We start from the raw sequence: 23,726 nt of genomic DNA on the forward strand, positions 1-23,726 counted from the left end.
ACATGCTCTCACATCATGTATATACTCCCACCCAACATGTTCTCACATCATGTATACACTCCCACCCAACATGTTCTCACATCATGTATATACTCCCACCCAACATGCTCTCACATCATGTATACACTCCCACCCAACATGTTCTCACATCATGTATATACTCCCATCCAACATGTTCTCACATCATGTATACACTCCCACCCAACATGTTCTCACATCATGTATATACTCCCACCCAACATGCTCTCACATCATGTATACACTCCCATCCAACATGTTCTCACATCATGTATATACTCCCACCCAACATGTTCTCACATCATGTATACACTCCCATCCAACATGTTCTCACATCATGTATATGCTCCCATCCAACATGTTCTCACATCATGTATATACTCCCACCCAACATGCTCTCACATCATGTATATACTCCCATCCAACATGCTCTCACATCATGTATATACTCCCATCCAACATGCTCTCACATCATGTATATACTCCCATCCAACATGTTCTCACATCATGTATATACTCCCATCCAACATGTTCTCACATCATGTATATACTCCCATCCAACATGCTCTCACATCATGTATATACTCCCACCCAACATGTTCTCACATTATGTATATACTCCCATCCAACATGTTCTCACATCATCTATATACTCCCACCCAACATGCTCTCACATCATGTATATACTCCCACCCAACATGTTCTCACATCATGTATATACTCCCACCCAACATGTTCTCACATCATGTATATACTCCCATCCAACATGTTCTCACATCATGTATATACTCCCATCCAACATGCTCTCACATCATGTATATACTCCCATCCAACATGCTCTCACATCATGTATATACTCCCATCCAACATGCTCTCACATCATGTATATACTCCCATCCAACATGCTCTCACATCATGTATATACTCCCATCCAACATGCTCTCACATCATGTCTATACTCCCACCCAACATGTTCTCACATTATGTATATACTCCCATCCAACATGTTCTCACATCATGTATATACTCCCACCCAACATGCTCTCACATCATGTATATACTCCCACCCAACATGTTCTCACATCATGTATATACTCCCACCCAACATGTTCTCACATCATGTATATACTCCCACCCAACATGTTCTCACATCATGTATATACTCCCACCCAACATGTTCTCACATCATGTATATACTCCCATCCAACATGTTCTCACATCATGTATATACTCCCACCCAACATGTTCTCACATCATGTATATACTCCCATCCAACATGCTCTCACATCATGTATATACTCCCATCCAACATGCTCTCACATCATGTATATACTCCCATCCAACATGCTCTCACATCATGTATATACTCCCACCCAACATGTTCTCACATCATGTATATACTCCCATCCAACATGCTCTCACATCATGTATATACTCCCATCCAACATGCTCTCACATCATGTATATACTCCCATCCAACATGCTCTCACATCATGTATGTACTCCCATCCAAGATGCTGTCCACATCATGTATATACTCCCATCCAACATGCTCTTCACATTAGGTTTGAGTCAAACACCATTGTTGTAATAATTAGGTAATTTAGCTTCATTTCATAAGGATGAAGCTTTGCAATGATGTGTCTGAAAAGGACTGAAGCACAAAATTCACAAGCCTTGACCATAGTCAAAGGTTAGAAACAGTGTTGGTCCCAGAGGATAGTAGATTAGCCTCCCAGAGCAAGGAACTGATGGAGTATTGGGTGATGGGCGGGGGTGATGGTCATAGCGATGTTAGCAATATTACTTTATATTGTTTCAGCGATGGAAATTATTTTTCCCCTAAAGTAGATCTACAGATGGTGTGAGCTGAGGTTCCATGGTGAAGTAATCACACATGGACTCTGGAAAGAGATTGAGGAGCTGAATGGCCTTTTCTGTCTGGATTATCTTATGTTATAAATTGTTCACAGGAGGCAGGTATTTCTCAGAATGGAGGATCTCACAAAAGAGCTGGACAGAGGAACGATGGAGATGAGACATGCAGAAGGGTCCACTTTCTACAGTTGGAGCTGATGTTCATGGTCACGGACCATGTTAATCATCAGAAAATGCTGATACGATGCTGTATTTTTGTTATCAAACTGGGTAAACCATTTATCTTTTTACTTCTATCCATGATTTTTTTACCTCATTGAACTACAATTATCCAGGTCATTAATTGTCTTGTGTGCAGCAATAATTGCACTTAGTTACTGTCCAACCATTACAATTCCATTTGCCTCTTCTTGCACTGAAAGTAAGTTAACCTGTTTAGCAAAACATTTTCAACAACTGCCAATGCAGCTTAAATACAACTTGATACAAGGGAAGAGATGGACAACAAGCAGGAAGACTGAGGCTTGGTTAAATAAACAGGCCTAGAAATAGGTTCAGGCCCATTTTTGGGCAAATAACCAGTGGCTCACAACAGCACCCAATCAGGAGGCTCAAGACCAGCCCTAAAGTGGGCTTTGGGCCTCAGTAACATCTGTTGAGCTGCCGGGGCCTGTGGCACCTCCACAGGCAGATCGTCTGTTTTATGGAGGGTCCCTTTGTCTCACTGGCAATGATCCCAAAGAAGCGATCGCGATTCTGTGGAGTTTGGGGGTTTACATCTGGCTACACAAGAATGTTTTTAATAATTTAGTTTACTTACCATTTGGTGGCGGTTGCTGTTCGAATCCTGAGCAGGGCAGGCTGACTCCTACTCCACTCCCGCTCCACCCCCGCTCCACCCCCGCTCCACTCCCCTCCCGCTCCGCTCCACCCCCGCTCCACCCCCGCTCCACTCCCCTCCCGCTCCGCTCCACCCCCGCTCCACCCCCGCTCCACCCCCGCTCCACTCCCGCTCCACTCCCACTCCACTCCCACTCCCACTCCGCTCCCGCTCCACTCCCACTCCTGCTCCGCTCCCGCTCCAATCCCGCTCCACTCCCGCTCTGCTACTACTCCACTCCCGCCCCACTCCCGCCCCACTCCCGCCTCGCTGCCGCTCCGCTCCCGCTTCACTCCCACTCCCGCTCCACTCCCGCTCCACTCCCGCTCCTGCTCCCACTCCTGCTCCCGCTCCACTCCTACTTCACTCCCACACCTGCTCCACTCCCACTCCCACTCCTGCTCCCGCTCCACTCCTGCTTCACTCCCACACCTGCTCCACTCCCACTCCCGCTCCACTCCCACACCTGCTCCACTCCCACTCACGCTCCACTCCCCTCCCACTCCACTCTTACTTCACTCCCACACCTGCTCCACTCCCGCTCCACTCCTGCTTCACTCCCACACCTGCTCCACTCCCGCTCCACTCCCACACCTGCTCCACTCCCACTCTCGCTCCACTCCCCTCCCACTCCACTCTTACTTCACTCCCACACCTGCTCCACTCCCGCCCCACTCCATTCTCACTCCCGCTCCACTCCTCTCCCGCTCCACCCCCGCTCCACCCCCGCTCCGCCCCACTCCCACTCCACTCCTGCTCCATTCCCACTCCTGCTCCACTCATCCAATTTCACAGATGGGCCAAAACCATGCATTAACCCCTCATTGACATATGTAAGGGTCCTAATGCTTGGCTTAGGCGCCCACCAGGGATGCCTGAAATATGACACGACGCAATATTGGGTTGGATGTCTTGCAGGTGTCCTTTAGGTGCGAGATGTTGGTCTCCGAAATTTGCCCTCATTGCGCCCATTTACGGGCGTAAAATGGCCATAGTGAGGTACAATTTCTGGGCCATAGTCCTTTGGGGGACATCCTCAACAAAGGGAGGTTGATGAAGTTGATGCCAGAATCACATGGGTGCTGGTGAAAACCAAACCAGATTTTTCAGTGTTGAGCTGCACAAAGTTGTGACTCATCCAGCACTTGATGTTGTGCAGGAAGTCAGATAGTATTGGAGGCATGATGGTGGCAGAAGATAGGTAGATTTAGGTGTCATTTGTGTATATGTGTAAGATAACTCCTTGCCTACAGATGATATCACTAAGGGTTAACGTGTAGATCATGAATAGGTGGGGAGCAAAGATGGAGTCCTGGGCACAACAGAGGCAACAGAAAGGGCATATGAGCAACAAATTTCTGAGATGTATTGACTGCACTGAGACAGGTAGGAACAAGACAGAGGTTTCATGCAGGTGGGCTGTACAGAAGATGCAGAGGAGAATGTGAAGGCAGCAGAAAAGTCAAGTGTGATGAGGAAGGACAACAAAATATGATCTCAGTCACGCAGGCTATCAATTGACCAGTCAAAATGCTGATCAATTATGTCAAAAATATTGACAAGGAGAAGATTGTATTCAACTCCCAAGATTGCCTAGGCACTGGTGGGTCTCCCATCCTTAGACCCTGTGATACCACGATAGAAAGTGATGGGAATAACCATGGAAGATACTGATAATTACGATTCAGGTAAGATGGTGATTCTGGCAGTTATCTTAACATTAAACACTATATCACGTTTATGTGTAATTTAATATGGTAGGAATGCTGATAACAAAGTATAGTGCATAGCAACTCCTTTTAATGTTTGCTTCATAGAATTTACAGCACAGAAACGGACCATTCGGCCCAACCAGTCTATGCTGGTGTTTATGCTCCACACGAGCCGCCTCCCACTCCTCTTCATTTCACCCTATCCGCATACTCTTCAATTCCTTTCTCTCTCATGTTTTTATCTAGCTTCCCCTTAAATGCATCAATGCTATTTGCCTCAAATATTCCTGGTAGCGAGTTCCACATTCTCACCACTCTCTGGGTAAAGAAGTTTCTCCTGAATTCCTTATTGGAATTATTAGTGACTATCTTATATTTATGGCTCTAGTTTTGAATTCCCCCACAAGTGGAAACATCTTCTCCATGTCTACCCTATCGAACACCTCTTTTCTAGAGAAAAGAGCCTCAGCCTGTTCAACCTTTCCTGATAGTTGTACCCTTTCATTTCTGGTATCATCCTTGTAAATTCTTTTTGCACTTCCTCCAGTGATTCTATGTCCTTTTTGTAATATGGAGACCAGAACTGTGCAAAGTACTCTAAGTGTGGTGTAACCAATGTTCTTTAACATAACTGCTTTTGAATTCTATCCCTCTAGAAATGAACCCCAGTGCTTGGTTTGCTTTCTTTAGGGGGTGGGAGAAGGTCTTAACCCGCGAGGGTGAGCCCTGTCTGTCCACCCCCCCCCCCCCCATAGATGGGGCATTGTGTGTGGGTCATGGATTGTTAACAGGTTTATTTCGTACGAAGTGAATAGGGACAATGTCGTGACTTCTGGATTTTGTCCAGTCCAATGATATCACTTGCCACACATGCACCGAGCTTTCTGAGAAACCAACCAGGTCTAGGGGGAGGAGAGGGAGAACATGGTGCAGGTGTAAAGGGGGTAGGGCTGGAAGAACATGATCCGTCTTACCATCTAGATCACGCTCTCGCTCTCACTCCCCGCCCTCTTTAGACCTGGATCACGTTCTTCCCCCATTCCCACTGTGCTCTCCGTACTCTTTACCCCTCCCCCCCCCCCCGAGTCCCTGATCTTTCTCTCCCCCTCCGACTCCCCCCTCTCTCCCCCTCTGATTCCCTTTCTGTCTCCGATTCCCTCTCTCTCTCCGATTCCCTCTCTCTCTCCCCCTCCTAGTCCCTCTCTCCCCCTCCGATTCCCACTCTCTCCCACCGATTCTCTCTTCTCCCCCTGGCCGGCACGGATCCAGTGACAGGCCTTGTCCCATGGAGCTGAACAAAGTGTGGCCCACGCTGCACTGCAGCCGCAACTATTGGGTACTGCGCATGTGTGGCCTTGGTGACAGCATGCATGCGCAGAAGGGGATCGGGCATGCATGCACAAAAAGGGACGGGGGGGGGTGCCGACCAGGTGCATGCACAGAAGGACACGAATATGTTCGTGCAGATAATAACTTTGATCTTTATTCCTCCTACCAAAATGCACCACATCACACTTATCTATGTTGAAATTCATTTGCCAATTACACTCCCATTCTGCAAGTTTATTACTGTCTTCTTGTATTTTCTTGCAGTCCTCCTCAGTATTAACTATAACCCTCAATTTGGTGTCATCCACAAATTGTACTTTCGATTCCAAGTCCAAATCATTCATGTAAATTATGAACAACAGTGGTCCCAGCACCAATCCTTGTGGAACAACTTCCACCAGTCTGACTAACGACCCTTAACCTCTACTCTCGTTTTTCTGCTTTGTAGCCAGCTTGCTATCCATTCTGCTACCTGCCCCTGACTCCATGTACTCTGACTGTAGTCATGAATCTACTATGCTGTACCTTATTGAAGGCCTTTTGAAAGTCCAAATAAATTACATCTGAAACATAGAAACATAGAAGATAGGAGTAGGAGGAGGCCATTCGGCCCCTTGAGCCTGCTCCGCCATTTAATGAGATCATGGCTGATCATCCAAATTCAGTACCCTGTCCCTGCTTACTGCCCATATCATAGAAACATAGAAACATAGAAGATAGGAGCAGGAGTCGGTCATTCAGCCCCTCGAGCCTGCTCCGCCATTCAATGCGATCATGGCTGATCATCCAAATCCAGTACCCGGTCGCTGATTTCTCCCCATACCCCTTGATCCCTTTAGCCTTAAGAAATATATCCAACTCCTTCTTGAATATATTTAATGTATTGGCCTCTAATGCCTTCTGTGGTAGAGAATTCCACAGGTTTACCACTCTCTGGGTGAAGAAATTCCTCATTTCTGTCCTAAATGGCCTACCCCTTATCCTTAGACTGTGACCCCTGGTTCTGGACTCCCCGACCATCGGGAACATCCTTCCTGCATCTAGTCTGTCCAGTCCTGTCAGAATTTTATAAGTTTCAATGAGATCCCCTCTCATTCTTCTAAACTCCAGCGAGTACAAGCCCAATCGACCCAATCTCTCCTCATACGTCATTCCTGCCATCCCAGGTATCAGCCTGGTGAATCTTCGCTGAACTCCTTCCATGGCAAGAACATCCTTCCTCAGATAAGGTGACCAAAACTGCACACAATACTCAAGATGTGATCTCATCAAGGCCCTGTATAACTGCGGCAAGACATCCTTGTTCCTGTACTCAAACCCTCTCGCTACGAAGGCCAACATGCCATTTGCCTTCTTAACCGCCTGCTGCACCTGCATGCTTACTTTCAGCGACTGGTGCACAAGGACACCCAGGTCTGGTTGCACTTCCCCTTCTCCCAATCTATTGCCATTCAGATAATAATCTGCCTTCCTGTTTTTGCCAGCAAAGTGGATAACCTCGCATTTATCCACGTTATATTGCATCTGCCATGCTTTTGCCCAATCACCCAACCTGTCCAAATCATCCTGGAGTTTCTCGGCATCCTCCTCACAGCACACACGCCCACCCAGCTTTGTGTTGTCGGCAAATTTGGAGATATTACATCTAGTTCCCTTGTCTAGATCATTAATATATATTGTGAATAGCTGGGGCCCAAGGACCGATCCCTGCGGTACCCCAATAGACACTGCCTGCCACTCGGAAAAAGACCCGTTTATTCCAACTCTTTGCTTTCTGTCTGCCAACCAGTTCTCTATCCAAGTCAATACCTTGCCCCCAATCCCATGTGCCTTAACTTTACACGCTAATCTCTTATGCGGGACCTTATCGAAAGCCTTCTGAAAGTCCAAATACACCACATCCACTGGTTCTCCCTTATCTATTTTACCAGTTACATCCTCAAAAAATTCCAGTAGATTAGTCAAGCACGATTTACCTTTTGTAAATCCATGTTGACTTTGTCCGATCCTGTCACTGTTTTCCAAGTGCTCTGCTATTACATCTTTTATAATGGACTCTAGCATTTTCCCCACTACTGATGTCAGGCTTACCGGTCTGTAATTCCCCATTTTCTCTCTACCACCTTTTTTGAATAGTGGGGTAATATTAGCTAACCTCCAATCCATGGGTACTGTTCCAGATTCCATCGAATGTTGGAAGATGATCAGCAAAGCATCAACTATTTCTAGGGCCACTTCCTTAAGTACCCTAGGATGTAGATTATCAGGCCCTGGGGATTTATCGGCCTTCAATCCCATCAATTTCCCTAACACCATTTCCCTACAAATACTGATTTCTTTCAGTTCCTTCCTTTCATCAGACCCTACGTTCCCCGACACCTCTGGGAAGTTATTTGTGTCCTCCTTTGTGAAGACAGAACCAAAATATGTATTTAATTGGTCTGCCATTTCTTTGTTCCCCATTATAAATTCCCCTGATTCTGACTGCAAGGGACCTACGCTTGACTCACCAATCTTTTTCTCTTCACATATCTATAAAAGCTTTTAGTCAGTTTTTATGTTCCCTGCAAGTTTACTCTCATATTCTATATTCCCGTTCTTAATTAATCCCTTTGTCCTCCTTTGTTGAATCCTAAACTGCTCCCAATCCTCAGGTTTACTGCTTTTTCTGGCCAATTTATATGTCCTCTCCTTGGATCTTACGCTATCCCTAATTTCCCTTGTTAGCCACGGTTGAGTCACCTTTTTTGTTTTATTTTTATGCCAAACTGGGATGAACAAATTCTGTAGTTAATCCATGCGGTCTTTGAATGTTTGCCATTGCCTATCCACCGTCAACCCTTTGAGTGACATTCCCCAATTAATCCTACCCAACTCGCGCCTCATACCATCGTAGTTTCCTTTATTTAAATTTAGGACCCTAGTCTCTGAGTCGACTACTTCATTCTCCATCTTAATGAAGAATTCGATCTTATTATGATTGCTCCGACCCAAGGGGCCTCGTACAACAAGATTGCTAATTAATCCTTTCTCGTTACATAATACCCAGTCTAAGATGGTCTGATCTCTGGTTGGTTCCTCAACATATTGGTCCAGGAAACCATCCCTTAAACACTCCAGGAATTCCTCCTACACAGTATTGTTACTAATTTGGTTAGCCCAATCTATATGTAGATTAAAGTCACCCATGATGACTGCTGTGCCCTTATTGCACGCTTCTCTAATTTCCCTTTTAATGCCATCCCCAACATCCGCATTACTGTTTGGCGGTCTATATACCACTCTCACTAACGTTTTCTGCCCCTTGGTATTTCTCAGTTCTACCCATAAAGATTCCACATCATCAGAGCTAATATCGTTCCTTACAATTGTGTTAATCCCTTCTTTAACCAGCAATGCTACCCCACCTCCCTTGCCTTTTTGCCTGTCTTTCCTGAATATTGAATACCCCTGGATGTTGAGTTACCAGCCTTGGCCACCCTGGAGCCATGTTTCCGTAATCCCAATCAAATCATATTCGTTTACTTCTATTTGCGCAGCTAATTCATCCATCATATTGCGAATGCTCCTCGCATTAAGACACAAAGCCTTCAGGCTTGTTTTTTTAATGGTCTTACATCTACTAGAATTATTATTTACTGTGGCCATGTTTGATTTAAACTGTTGATTTCTCTGACTGCCAATTTTGTTTTTCTCCTTCCTATCTTTTGCTTTTATCCTCGTTTCCCTTTCCTCTGTCCCCTTGCTCAGGTTCCCAACGCCCTGCCATTTTAGTTTAAACCCTCCCCCAGAGCACTAGCAAACACTCCCTCTAGGACATCAATCCCTTGAGCCTTAAGAAATATATCTAACTCCTTCTTGAATATATTTAATGAATTGGCCTCAACTGCCTTTTGTGGTAGAGAATTCCACAGGCTCACCACTCTCTGGGTGAAGAAATTCCTCATCTCTGTCCTAAATGGCTTACCCCTTATCTTTAGACTGTGACCCCTGGTTCTGGACTCCCCGCTATGGGGAACATCCTTCCTGCATCTAGTCTGTCTAGTCCTGTTAGAATTTTATAAGTTTCAATGAGATCCCCTCTCATTCTTCTAAACTCCAGCGAATATATGCCCAATCGACCCAATCTCTCCTCATACGTCATTCCTGCCATCCCAGGTATCAGCCTGGTGAATCTTCGCTGCAGTCCCTCCATGGCAAGAACATCCTTCCTCAGATAAGGCGACCAAAACTGCACACAATACTCAAGGTGTGGTCTCACCAAGGCCCTGTACAACTGCAGCAAGACATCCTTGTTCCTGTACTCAAACCCTTTCGCTATGAAGGCCAACATAACATTTGCCTTCTTAACCGCCTGCTGCACCTGCATGCTTACCTTCAGCGACTGGTGCACAAGAACACCCAGGTCTCGTTGCACTTCCCCTTCTCCCAATCTATTGCCATTCAGATAATAATCTGCCTTCCTGTTTTTGCCACCAAAGTGGATAACCTCGCATTTATCCACGTTATATTGCATCTGCCCAATCACCCAACCTGTCCAAATCATACTGGAGTTTCTCTGCATCCTCCTCACAGCACACACGCCCACCCAGCTGTGTGTCGTATGCAAACTTGGAGTTATTACATCTAGTTCCCTTGTCTAGATCATTAATATATATTGTGAATAGCTGGGTTCCTAGCACCGATCCCTGCGGTACCCCACTAGTCACTGCCTGCCACTCGGAAAAAGACCCATTTATTCCAACTCTTTGCTTCCTGTCTGCCAACCAGTTCTCTATCCAAGTCAGTACCTTACCCCCAATCCCATGTTCTTTAACTTTACACGCTAATCTCTTATGCGGGATCTTACCGAAAGCCTTCTGAAAGTCCAAATACACCACATCCACTGGTTCTCCATTATCTATCCTACCAGTTACATGCTCAAAAAATTTCCAGTAGATTAGTCAAGCATGATTTACCTTTTGTAAATCCATGTTGACTTTGTCCGATCCTGTCACTGTTTTCCAAGTGCTCTGCTATTACATCTTTTATATTGGACTCTAGCATTTTCCCCACTACCGATGTCAGGCTTACCGGTCTATAATTCCCCGTTTTCTCTCTACCACCTTTTTTGAATAGTGGGGTAACATTAGCTACCCTCCAATCCATGGGTACTGTTCCAGATTCCATCGAATGCTGGAAGATGATCAGCAAAGCATCAACTATTTCTAGGGCCACTTCCTTAAGTACCCTAGGATGTAGATTATCAGGCCCTGGGGATTTATCGGCCTTCAATCCCGTCAATTTCCCTAACACCATTTCCCTACAAATACTGATTTCATTCAGTTCCTCCCTCTCATTAGACCCTATGTTCCCCGACATCTCAGGGAGGTTATTTGTGTCCTCCTTTGTGAAGACAGAACCAAAATATGCATTTAATTGGTCAGCCATTTCTTTGTTCTCCATTATAAATTCCCTTGATTCTGAATGCAAGGGACCTACGCTTGACTTCACCAATCTTTTTCTGTTCACATATCTATAAAAGCTTTTACAGTCAGTCTTTATGTTCCATGCAAGCTTACTCTCATACTCTATTTTCCCGCTCTTAATTAATCACTTTGTCCTCCTTTGCTGAATCCCAAACTGCTCCCAATCCTCAGGTTTGCTGGTTTCTCTGGCCAATTTATATGTCCTCTCCTTGGATCTTATGCTATCCCTAATTTCCCTTGTTAGCCACGGTTGAGTCACCTTTTTTGTTTCATTTTAATGCCAAACAGGGATGAACAAATTCTGTAGTTCATCCATGCGATCTTTAAATGTTTGCCATTGCCTATCCACCATCAACCCTTTAAGTAACGTTCCCCAATCCATCCTAGCCAACTCGCGCCTCATACCATCGTAGATTCCTTTATTTAAATTCAGGACCCTAGTCTTTGAGTCAAATACTTCACTCTCCATCTTAATGAAGAATTCGATCATATTATGATCGCTCCACCCCAAGGGGCCTCGCACAACAAAATTGCTAATTAATCCTTTCTCATTACATAACACCCAGTCTAAGATGGCCTGATCTCTAATTGGTTCCTCGACATATTGGTCCAGGAAACCATCCCGTATACACTCCAGGAATTCCTCCTCCACAGTACTGTTACTAATTTGGTTAGCCCAATCTATATGTAGATTAAAGTCACCCATGATAACTGCTGTGCCCTTATTGCACGCATCTCTAATTTCCCGTTTAATGCCATCTCCAACCTCGGCATTACTGTTTGGGGGTCTGTATACAACTCCCACTAACGGTTTCTGCCCCTTGGCATTTCTCAGCTCTACCCATACAGATTCCACATCATCAGAGCTAATATCCTTCCTTATTATTGTGTTAATCTCTTTAACCAGCAATGCTACTCTACCTCTTTTTCCTTTTTGCCTGTCTTTCCTGAATATTGAATACCCCTGGCTGTTGAATTCCCAGCCTTGGTCACCCTGGAGCCATGTCTCCATAATCCCAATTATATCATATCCGTTTACATCTACTTGCGCAGCTAATTCATCCACCTTATTACGAATGCTCCTCCCATTAAGACACAAAGCCTTCAGGCTTTTTTTTAAACACTTTTAGACCTTTTAGAATTATTATTTACTGTGGCCATGTTTGATTTAAACTCTTGATTTCTCTGACTGCCACATTTGTTTTTCTCCTTCCTGTCTTTTGCTTCTATCCTTGCTTCCCTTTCCTCTGTCTCCCTGCACAGGAAGTGGCCCTAGAAAGAGTAGCTGCATTGCTGGTCATCTTACAAAATTCTATAGACTCTGGAACAGTTCCCATGGATTGGAGGGTAGCTAATGTAACCCCACTATTCAAAAAAGGTGGTAGAGAGAAAACAGGAAATTATAGACCGGTAAGCCTGACATCGGTAGTGGGGAAAATGCTAGGGTCCATTATAAAAGATGTAATAGCAGAGCACTTGGAAAACAGTGACAGGATCGGACAAAGTCAACATGGATTTACAAAAGATAAGTCGTGCTTGACTAATCTACTGGAATTTTTTGAGGATGTAACTGGTAAAACAGATAAGGGAGAACAAGTGGATGTGGTGTATTTGGACTTTCAGAAGGCTTTCGATAAAGTCCCGCATAAGAGATTAGCATGTAAAGTTAAAGCACATGGGATTGGGGGCAAGGTACTGACTTGGATAGAGAACTGGTTGGCAGACAGGAAGCAAAGAGTTGGAATAAACGGGTCTTTTTCCGAGTGGCAGGCAGTGACTAGTGGGGTACCACAGGGATCGGTGCTAGGTCCCCAGCTATTCACAATATATATTAATGATCTAGACGAGGGAACTAGATGTATCTCCAAGTTTGCAGATGACACACAGCCGGGTGGGCATGTGTGCTGTGAGGAGGATGCCGAGAAACTCCAGTATGATTTGGACAGGTTGGGTGATTGGGCAGATGCAGTATAATGTGAATAAATGCAAGGTTATCCACTTTGGTGGCCAAAACAGGAAGGCAGCTTATTATCTGAATGGCAATAGATTGGGAGAAGGGGAAGTGCAACGAGACCTGGGTTTCCTTGTGCACCAGTCGCTGAAGGTAAGCATGCAGGTTCAGAAGGCGGTTAAGAAGGAAAATGGTATGTTGGCCTTCGTAGCGAGAGGGTTCGAGTACAGGAACAAGTATGTCTTGCTGCAGTTGTACAGGGCCTTGGTGAGACCACACCTTGAATATTGTGTGCAGTTTTGGTCGCCTTATCTGAGGAAAGATGTTCTTGCCATGGAGGGAGTGCAGCGAAGATTCACCAGACTGATACCTGGGATGGCAGGAATGACGTATGAGGAGAGATTGGGTCGATTGGGCTTATACTCACTGGAGTTTGGAAGAATGAGAGGGGATCTCATTGAAACTTATAAAATTCTAACAGGACTAGACAGACTAAATGTAGGAAGGATGTTCCTGATGGCCGGGAAGTCCAGAACCAGGGGTCACAGTCTAAGGATAAGGAGTACATAAGAACATAAGAAGTAGGAGCAGGAGTAGGCCATACGGCCCCTCGGGCCTGCTCCGCCATTCAATAGGATTATGGCTGATCCAAACCTAGACTCACGTCCACTTCCCTGCCCGCTCCCCGTAACCCCTAATTCCCTTATCAGCTAGGAAACTGTCTATCTCCTTTGTAAATTTATTTAATGTCGCAGCTTCCACAGCTCTCTGAGGTTGCAAATTCCATAGATTTACTACCCTCTGAGTGAAGAAGTTTCTCCTCATCTCAGTTTTGAAACGGCAGCCCCGTATTCTAAGATTATGCCCCCTAGTTCTAGTCTCACCCATCAGTGGAAACATCCTCCCCGCATCCACCCGATCAAGACCCCTCACAATCTTATGTGTTTCGATAAGATCGCCTCTCATTCTTCTGAATTCCAATGAGTAGAGGCCCAACCTACTCAACCTTTCCTCATGAGTCAACCCCCTCATCTCCGGAATCAACCGAGTGAACCTTCTCTGAACTGCCTCGAGAGCAAGTATATCTTTTCTTAAATATGGAAACCAAAACTGTACGCAATATTCCAGGTGTGGCCTCACCAGTACCCTGTATAACTGAAGCAAGACTTCCCTGCTTTTATACTCCATCCCCCTTGCAATAAAAGCCAAGATTCCATTGGCCTTCCTGATCACCTGCTGTACCTGCATACTAACCTTCTGTGTTTCATGTACCAGGACCCCCAGATCCCTTTGTACTGTAGCACTTTGCAGTTTCTCTCCATTTAGATAATAACTTGCTCTTTGATTTTTTCTGCCAAAGTGCATAACCTCACACTTTCCAACATTATATTCCATCTGCCAAATTTCTGCCCACTCACTTAGCCTGTCTATGTCCTTTTGCAGGTTTTTTATATCCTCACTCACTGCTTTCCCTCCCATCTTTGTATCGTCGGCAAACTTGGATATGTTGCAGCTGGTCCCCTCCTCCAAATCGTTAATATAGATTGTAAAGAGTTGGGGTCCCAGCACTGACCCCTGCGGAACACCACTAGTTACTGATGGGTAAGCCATTTAGGACTGAGATGAGGAGGAATTTCTTCACCCAGAGAGTGGTAAACCTGTGGAATTCTTAACCACAGAAGGCAGTTGAGGCCAATTCATTAAATATATTCAAGAAGGAGTTAGATATATTTCTTAAGGCTAAAGGGATCAAGGGATATGGGGAGAAGGCAGGGACAGCGTACTGAATTTGGATGATCAGCCATGATCACATTGAATGGCGGAGCAGGCTCGAGGGGCCGAATGGCCTACTCCTGCTCCTATCTTCTATGTTTCTATGTTCCCAACCCCCTGCCATTTTAGTTTAAACCCTTCCCAGCAGCACTAGCAAACACTCCCCCTAGGACATCGGTTCCGGTCCTGCCCAGGTGCAAACCGTCCAGTTTGTACTCGTCCCACCTCTCCCAGAACCGGTTCCAATGTCCCAGAAATTTGAATCCCTCCCCCTTGCACCATTCCTCTAGCCACGTATTCATCTGAAATATCCTTCTATTTCTCCTCTGACTAGCACACAGCACTGGTAGCAATCCTGAGATTACTACCTTTGAGGTCCTATTTTTTAATTTACCTCCTAACTCCCTATATTCAGCTTTTAGGACCTCATCCCAGTTTTACTTATATCGTTGGTACCTATATGCACCACGACAACTGGCTGTTCACCCTCCCCCTCCAGAATGCCCTGCAGCCGCTTAGAGACATCCTTGACCGTTGCACCATGGAGGCAACATACCATCCTGGAGTCTCGTTTGCGGCCGCAGAAACGCCTATCTATTCCCCTTACAATAGAATCCCCTATCAGTATAGCTCTCCCGCTCTTTTTCCTCCCGTCCTGTGCAGCAGAACCACCCACAGTGCCAGGAAGTAGGCTGCTGCTGCCTTCCCCCGATAAGCCATCTCCCTCAACAATATCCAAATTGGTATATCTGTTTGAGAGGGGGATGGCCACAGGGACCCCTGCACTACCTGCCTGTGCCTACTAATCTGCCTGGTGGTCACCCATTCCCTTCCTGCCTGTGCAGCCTTTACCTGCGGTGTGACCAACTGATTAAACGTGATATCCACGATGTCCTCAGCATCGCGAATGCTCCAGTATGTATCCATTCGCAGCTCCAGCGCTGCAATGCGGTCTGCCAGTAGCTGCAGCTGGATACACTTCCCGCACACATGGTCATCAGGGACACAGGAAGTGTCCCTGATTTCCCATATAGTGCAGGAGGAGCATGCCAAGGGGCCGAGCTGTGCTGTCATGACTTACCCTTCAATTAATTTAAATTAAATTAAATCAAAACCACCAATTACACTACAATTAAATGATATACTCAAGGGCCCTTGGTTACCAGCACAACAGAGACATTAGAAACTATAACCACAAAAATTAAGACCTTCTAAACTTTATAAACTATTAACCTTAACTGTCAAACTATAGAGTAGTATAAATACTCACCTGGCCGTACTCACCCAATCAGCTTGCCCATGTCACTTTTTGAATCGTGGCGTGGCTCTGGAACGCCGCTGCCGGTCTGCGAGATTGACCGGCCTTTGAGAAAAAGCCCGCAAAAGTGAGTTTAAATGCTCACTACTCTCCTGCTGCTCCCGACACCGGCCTCATCCGACAGGGGGAAAAGTTAGGAAAAACAAAGGCGAAGCAAGGGAGCTCCTCCTTCCACTCCTCACCCGACTCCCCCAATTAGCAGCACCCTGTTGAAACCGCACTCAGTTGCATCTGCTGCATTACTCTTGTCTGCTCTTTCTGTTACTTCTTCAAAAAGCTCAATAAGGTCGGTCAAGCATGACCTTCCCTTTTGCAATCCATGCTGACTACTCATTATTATATTTTCAGTTTCTAGATGTTTTTCTATTACATGTGAGTAAAGATTCCATTATCTTTCCTACCACTGACCTTAAACTAACTGGTCTCCAGTTCTCTGGATTTGTTCTATCTCCCTTTCTCAATATAGGAATCACATTAGGTGTCCACCAGTTCTCTGGCACTATTCCCTTTTCTAGTTAATTTTTATATATATGTAACAGTGCCTCTGCTACCTCCTCCCTAACTTCTTTTAATATGCGGGGATGCAATCCATCCAGACTAAGGGTTTTATCCTCTCTGAGTTTGATCAGTTTATCAATTATCTCCCCTCTTTCTATCTTAAATTTTAAAATCATTTTTGATCTCCTCTAATGTCTTGCCCATTTCGTTAGTCTCTCTGGTAAATACCTATGCAAAGTATTATTTAATATTTCTGCCATTTCACTGTCATTACCTGCGAGTTTATCGTGTGCAACCGTTCGTGGTCCTATCCCTATCCTGATTTTCCTTTTTATGTGTCTGTAGAATTACTATTTCTTTTTATATTCCTCGATAATTTAATTTCGTAGTTTTGCTTTGCTTTCATAATTGTTTTTTTTTACTTCTTTCGGAACCTCTTCGTATTCCTTTTGTCACCCTCTCCTTTATTGTCTGTTTACTCAGAGTGTCCCTGTTTCTTTAGTTTCAGTTTGACCTTTATCTCTTTATTCATCCATGTGTTTCTTTATTGGCAAATTTGTTCATGTTTTTTAGAGGAATATATTTGTCCTGAACTCTATTTAAACCATGTAAAATATTTTGCACTGCTGTTCTATCTCTTTGTCAATATTTTTTCCAGTTTACCTCCCTATTTCCATTCTCATCCCCTCAAAATTATTTTTCACAATCTATTACTTTGGTCTTTGCCTTACTTATGGCTTTCTCAATCATTATCTTAAACCTTATTATGTTGTGATCGCTATTGCCATGATGTTCCCCAATGCTTACTTCTCTTATCTGCTCTGGTTCATTTCCCATCACTAGATCCAGCAGTGATTCCTCTGTTGTTGGGTTTCTTACATACTGGGTAAGAAAGGAGTCTTGTACACACTGTAAAAACTCAATTTCTTTTCCCCATTCACTACCTCTTCTTGCCAGTTTATTTGGGAGTAGTTGAAATGTCTCGTGATTGTTATTCTGTCTTTTACTCATTTCATAGATTTGCCTACACATTTCTCCCTCCACTATTAGGTGGTCTGTAGAATACCCCTATTGATCGATCCCTTCTTATCCTTTATCTCAATCCAAGTGGATTAAGTTTCTATCTTAATGTTAATTATATCACTTTTTTCTACTGCCATTATGTTATTTCTATTTAGTACAGCTACCCCACTGCCTCCTTCCTTCCCTATCCTTTCTACATACATGATATCCTGTAATATTTAACTACCAATCCAATTCTTTATGTAGCCATGTTTCAGTTATCCTGACTACATCTGGTTCCTCAATTCAGGAATCATTCCTTTAGATTGGAAAATTGCATGTTACTCTGCTATTTAAGAAAGGTGAGAGGGAAACCAGAGAATTATAGACCAGATAGCCTAACATCTGTTGTTGGGAAATTACTAGAGTCTATAATAAAGAATAGAGTGACTGAACACCGTGAAAATTTTCAGCTGATCAGAGAGAGCATGGATTTGTAAAGGGTAGGCTATGCCTGACAACAGCAACAACTTGTATTTATATAGTGCTTTTAATGCAGTAAAACATCAAAGGAACGTTACCAAACAAAATTTGACACTGAGCCACATCAGGAGATATTAGGGCAGATGACCGATGTTCCTTTGTTCCTCGCTACGAATTACTGCTTCCAGTTCCTCCATTTTGTTTCAGATGCTGTGTACATTGTTGTACGGAAAATGTTATTTGTTTTTAACAATTGTTCCCCTCACTTTATTTTTAACAGTTATTTTATACTTCGGGACAGTGGCAGCATGGATACGAAATTGGCTAAGTGACAGGAAACAGAGAGTAGTGGTGAACAGTTGTTTTTCGGACTGGAGGAAGGTATACAGTGGTGTTCCCTAGGGGTCGGTACTAGGACCACTGCTTTTCATGATAATATATTAATGACTTAGACTTGAGTGTACAGGGCACAATTTCAAAATTTGCACATGATACAGAACTTGGATGTATAATGAACAGTGAAATGTGAAGAGGATAGTGATAGACTTCAAGAGGACATAGACAGGCTGGTGGAATGGGGCGGACACGTGGCAGATGAAATTTAAAGCAGAAAAGTGCAAAGTGATATATTTTGGTAGGAAGAATGAGGAGAGGCAATATAAACTGAAGGGCACAATTCTAAAGGGGGTGCATGAACAGAGAGACCTGGGGGTATGTGTGCACAAATTGTTGAAGGTGGCAGGGCAGGTTGAGAAAACAGTTAAAAAAGCTTACGGGATCCTGGGCTTCATAAATAGAGGCATAGAGTACAAAAGCAAGGAAGTTATGATAAACTGGAGTATTGTGTCCAATTCTGGGCACCGCATTTTAGGAAGGATGTAAAGGCCTTAGAGAGGTTGCAGAAAAGATTTACAAGAATGGTTCCAGGGATGAGGGACTTCAGTTACGTGGATAGACTAGAGAAGCTGGGGTTGTTCTCCTTAGAGCAGAGAAGGTTCAGAGGAGATTTGATAAAGGTGTTCAAAATCATGAGGGGTCTAGACAGAAATAAACTGTTCCGATTGGCGGAAGGGTCGAGAACCAGAGGACACAGATTCAAGGTGATTGGCAAAAGAACCAAAGGCGACATGAGGAAAAACTTTTTTACACAGCGAGTGGTTAGGATCTGGAATGCACTGCCTGAAAGGGTGGTGGAGGCAGATCCAATCATGGTTTTCAAAAGGGAATTGGATAAGTACCTGGAGGAAAAAAATTTGCAGGGCTACGGGGAAAGGGTGGGGGAATGGGACTAGCTGAAGTGCTCTTGCAGAGAACCGGCATGGGCTCGACAACCCAAATGGCCCCCTTCTGTGCTGTAACCATTCTATGATTCTGTTCTATAACTTTACCTGTTCGCTAACTGCTTATGTTACCCTTATTCCTTACCTTGGTCTGAATTTTACTCTCTTATTTTATCTTCCGGCTATTGTTATTTGTACCAGATCCCTCCCTCCCATCTTACTAGTTTAATGTCTTATCCACAGCCATATTCAACTTTCCGCTAGGACCTTAGTCCCATTTCAGTTCAGGTGGAGCCCATATTCTAATATTGATCCGTTCCACCACCGGCACACTGTGGGTGCAGTGTGTACTATCTACAGGCTGCACTGCAGCAACTCGCCAAGGTTGACAGCACCTCCCACCCCTGCGACCTTTACTATCGAGCAGGGCAAGAGCAGCAAAATCCTGGGAACACCATCACCTCCAAGTTCCCCTCCAAGTCACACACCATCCTGACTTGGACATATATCACCATTCCTTCATTGTCATTGGGTCAAAATCCTTAATTCCCTAATTAACACCATCATGGGAACAACATCACCACATCAAGCAGAAGGCCCACCACCACCTTCTCAGGCAACTCGGGATGCACAATCAATTCAGCCATGCCCACATGTCAAAAACAAATGTTTTTAAAGTGCTGGCCCTCTTTTTTTGCTGCCTTTGGAATACTGGCCTGGGGCCCTGGACTGGGTAAGTTGGCCTAGGAGTTGGGGCCTGGGAATACTGGCCTTGAGAAACATAGAAGATAGGAGCAGGAGTAGGCCATCCGGCCCCTCAAGCCTGTTCCGCCATTCAATGAGATCATGGCTGATCATCCAAATTCAGTACCCTGTTCCTGCCTTCTCCCCATATCCCTTGATCCCTTTAGCCTTAAGAAGTATATCCAACTCCTTCTTGAATATATTTAATGAATTGGCCTCAACTGCCTTCTGTGGTAGAGAATTCCACAGGTTCACCACTCTCTGGGTGAAGAAATTCCTCCTCATCTCAGTCCTAAATGGCTTACCCCTTATCCTTAGACTGTGACCCCTGGTTCTGGAATCCCTCGCCATCAGAAACATCCTTCCTGCATCTAGTCTCTCTGGTCCTGTTAGAATTTTATAAGTTTCAATGAGTTACAACGAAATGGTAACAATGTAGAAAGGGAGATGAATGAAATGAAGAGTTAATGCACTTCCACATAGCAAATGTGCAGCATCTCTCCAAAGGATTATCTGTCAGTGCACAAAAATCTGGATCCACCTGAGCATGGGTCGTATTTCTGACAAGGGTTGGCGGTACCTGAGTTCAGGAGCAGTGCTCGAAGAGACCAAAGCAAATATTCTCCTGCAGGTGTTTGAAAACCTTTGGCCATTATGTTATTTAAGGCCAAAACCGGTCATACCTGAGAAAGGATAAAGAATTGTATGTTGGTGACAGTCCATTATTACTTTTGGTACGCGCTGTGACACTTCAAACTCGTACCGTGAGTAATAATGCACAGTGGCCGACACTTTCACCGCAGATTCTTCATCTCTGCAAAACTAGACAGATGATTGTGCTGAATGGGAGTCACTCTGTAGATTTTACTTCTGCGACAACCATGGGTTGTTTGCTACTTTTAGTAAACAGACCTGAAATTAGACAAGAAAGACAAAGATTTCTGGCTGATTCTTTCCTCGTTGGAGCAAAATTCTTCACTAAATAATTAACACAAGAGTGCGACAAAAATGGAGTATTTTATCAATTTATTTTCTCTTTGCTTTGGTTCTTAGTTTATAATCGGTTCCTTTGCAAAATGAAAGGTGCAGATTTATTATAAAAGCCAAGGTAGAGATGGCTCCAGAACTGTGCAATGAAGCCGTGCTCTTAATATGCTAATTATTAATTGCAAAGTTATTAATGTTGATGTCTCACCCTAACACTTCCTGTTTTCTATTTGTAGAAATTTCCATCTATAGAATCTACCAAACTGATCACCGTTACCTCCTTCGGGTTTGCAATAATATTATTCACTTTGTTTCGCCCCTCAGGACTGCATGCTGAGAATTACTGAAAAGAAAAAGGTTTTAGATTAAAGAAGGAATGCGGGTAAAAATGCTTCAAAAATCTCCACTTTTAGTTCGTTCAGTTCAGGCCTTAAAGGCAACGAGGTGGAATGAAGGAGGCTGAACACCAAATACACACATAAACCGGCACAGGCATGATGGGCTGAATGGCCTCCTTCTGGCTGAATCATTGTGATTCTGTGATAACCTTTTCCTCACAGAAGTATATTCAAAGTTACAAGAAATTATTGAAGTTTCATTACTTTGAGACAGATTTTATAAGTTAAATAAAACCACTGAGATTTATATTCCTGCTATTTAACTTGCTTCTGCTAATTTTGGAATTCCCTGCCTAACCCTCGCCATCTCTCTCTCCTCCCTTAAGACGCTCCTTAAATCCCACCTCTTGGTTTGGCATCCATTTATTTCTCTGTGAAGCGCCTTGAGACATTTTTCTATGTTAAATGCAAGCTTTTGTTGGTGTTTATATTTCAGAATAAACATGATTGATTGTTTAGAAGCGAAGAGATACTGGCCTAGAAATTCAGTGGGTTGCGCCAGCCGCTAACGCCATAAAAGGGCTATATTTCCGGCGCTAGACACTTAGCGCCTGAACGCAGTCCGATCTGCGCCGACGCCCAAATTCAGTTGACATTTAGCGCCGGCGCAAAGTGTTTGCGCCCGCTCAGGTGCGCGCGCAGCTTATGATGTCATATCATCGCGCAACGCTGTTTGTGCACCCCAAACCGGAAATTCAGTGGCGCCCGCCCAATGTGGGCGTGGCGCTGCTAAGAACTGTGAGGTGGAACGCAAAAGAGGCCCTGTGGGCCTCGGGGAGCGCAAATTAAAGGGCACTTACACTGACCTATAAAGCCCAGCCATTTTGCTGCAATGACTTTACTGCTTTGGATTTCTGGACAGAGACCAAGGGACAGAGGTTACAGATTTGGGACAACATAGGAGAGGTATTTTTGGCTTCTGGCCAGTGCTTTGACATTTGATTCATTGTGATTTATCTGTTCTCAACTTTATTATGGGGGCTGTATGGGGGGCCAACCCTCAGTTGCAGCATTATGTGCGAAGGGCTCGCAGACGCTGTGAGAGAGGGCCAGCCATGCCTAGACGCAGAGGGGCCATCAGGCGTCGGCAACGTAGGCCTTACCCACTCAGGCAATACCGGCAGCAGGTGTCCTATCTCACCATGACTGCGGTGCATTGTGTGAAGAGGCTGCGCTTCAGAAGGGAGGTGGTTGCAGAGATCTGCCAGCTGCTTCACACAGATCTGCGTCCACAGCTGATGTGCAGGACGTCTCTCTCGGTGGAAGTGAAGGTCACGGTGGCTCTGAACTTTTATGCAAGCGGCTCCTTCCAAGCCGCTGCTGCGGACATAGCGAACATCTCCCAGTTCACCGCGCATCGCTGCATCCGGCAGGTCACCGATGCACTTTACGCGAGGAGACACCAATTCATCTCCTTCCCCATGACCCGACAGAGGCAGGAGCAGCGTGCAGTCGGATTTGGCAGGATCGCGGGCTTCCCCATGGTGCAGGGCGCCATTGACTGCACGCATGTGGCTATGCGGGCACCTATCCACAATGCCGAGGATTACCGCAACCGGAAGGGCTACCATTCCCTAAATGTACAGCTGGTGTGTGACCACAGGCAGCGCATCCTAGCTGTCAATGCCCGCTTCCCAGGAAGCAGCCACGATGCATTTATCCTGCGCCAGACTACTGTGGCTGACATGTTCGAGGCACAGCCTCCACCAAGGGGATGGCTTATCGGGGACAAGGGCTACCCTTTGTGTACATGGCTCATGACCCCGCTCTGCGCGCCCAGGACCCCAGCGGAGGAGGCATACAACGAAAGCCATCAAGACACAAGGAACATCATCGAGCAAACGATAGGCGTCCTCAAGCAACGGTTCCGCTGCCTGGATCATTCCGGAGGATCTCTTCAGTATTCGCCGGATAGAGTCTCCCAGTTCGTCGTCGTGTGCTGCATGCTGCACAACCTGGCTATCCGCAGGACTCAGGCACTGCCACCTGGCATTGCACTACCACCTC

General features: G+C 45.0%; 1 protein-coding gene across 9 annotated transcripts in view; it reads left to right on the top strand.

The window, feature by feature from the left end:
* Positions 1-22,185, top strand: part of LOC147081902 (uncharacterized) — a 32,686-nt gene extending 10,501 nt beyond the window's left edge. For 8 of the 9 annotated variants that reach the window (XR_015076382.1, XR_015076384.1, XR_015076383.1 and 5 more), the window contains 2 exons: positions 1,992-2,166; positions 21,646-22,185. Coding sequence is in view for 1 of the 9 variants with exons in the window: in XM_085980590.1 (XP_085836716.1) it covers positions 1,992-2,166; positions 18,591-18,691; positions 21,646-21,690 (321 nt within the window). In the remaining 8 variants the exon portion in view is untranslated. Of the gene's footprint in view, positions 1-1,991; positions 2,167-18,590; positions 18,692-21,645 lie in introns of all 9 variants that reach the window. The other variant, XM_085980590.1, reaches the window with a different exon arrangement.
* The last annotated feature ends 1,541 nt before the right edge of the window (positions 22,186-23,726 follow it).

This window comes from Somniosus microcephalus, unplaced genomic scaffold, assembly GCF_052327205.1.
Source record: "Somniosus microcephalus isolate GS21.2 unplaced genomic scaffold, FLI_Smic_1.0 scaffold306, whole genome shotgun sequence".
NCBI lineage: Eukaryota > Metazoa > Chordata > Chondrichthyes > Squaliformes > Somniosidae > Somniosus > Somniosus microcephalus.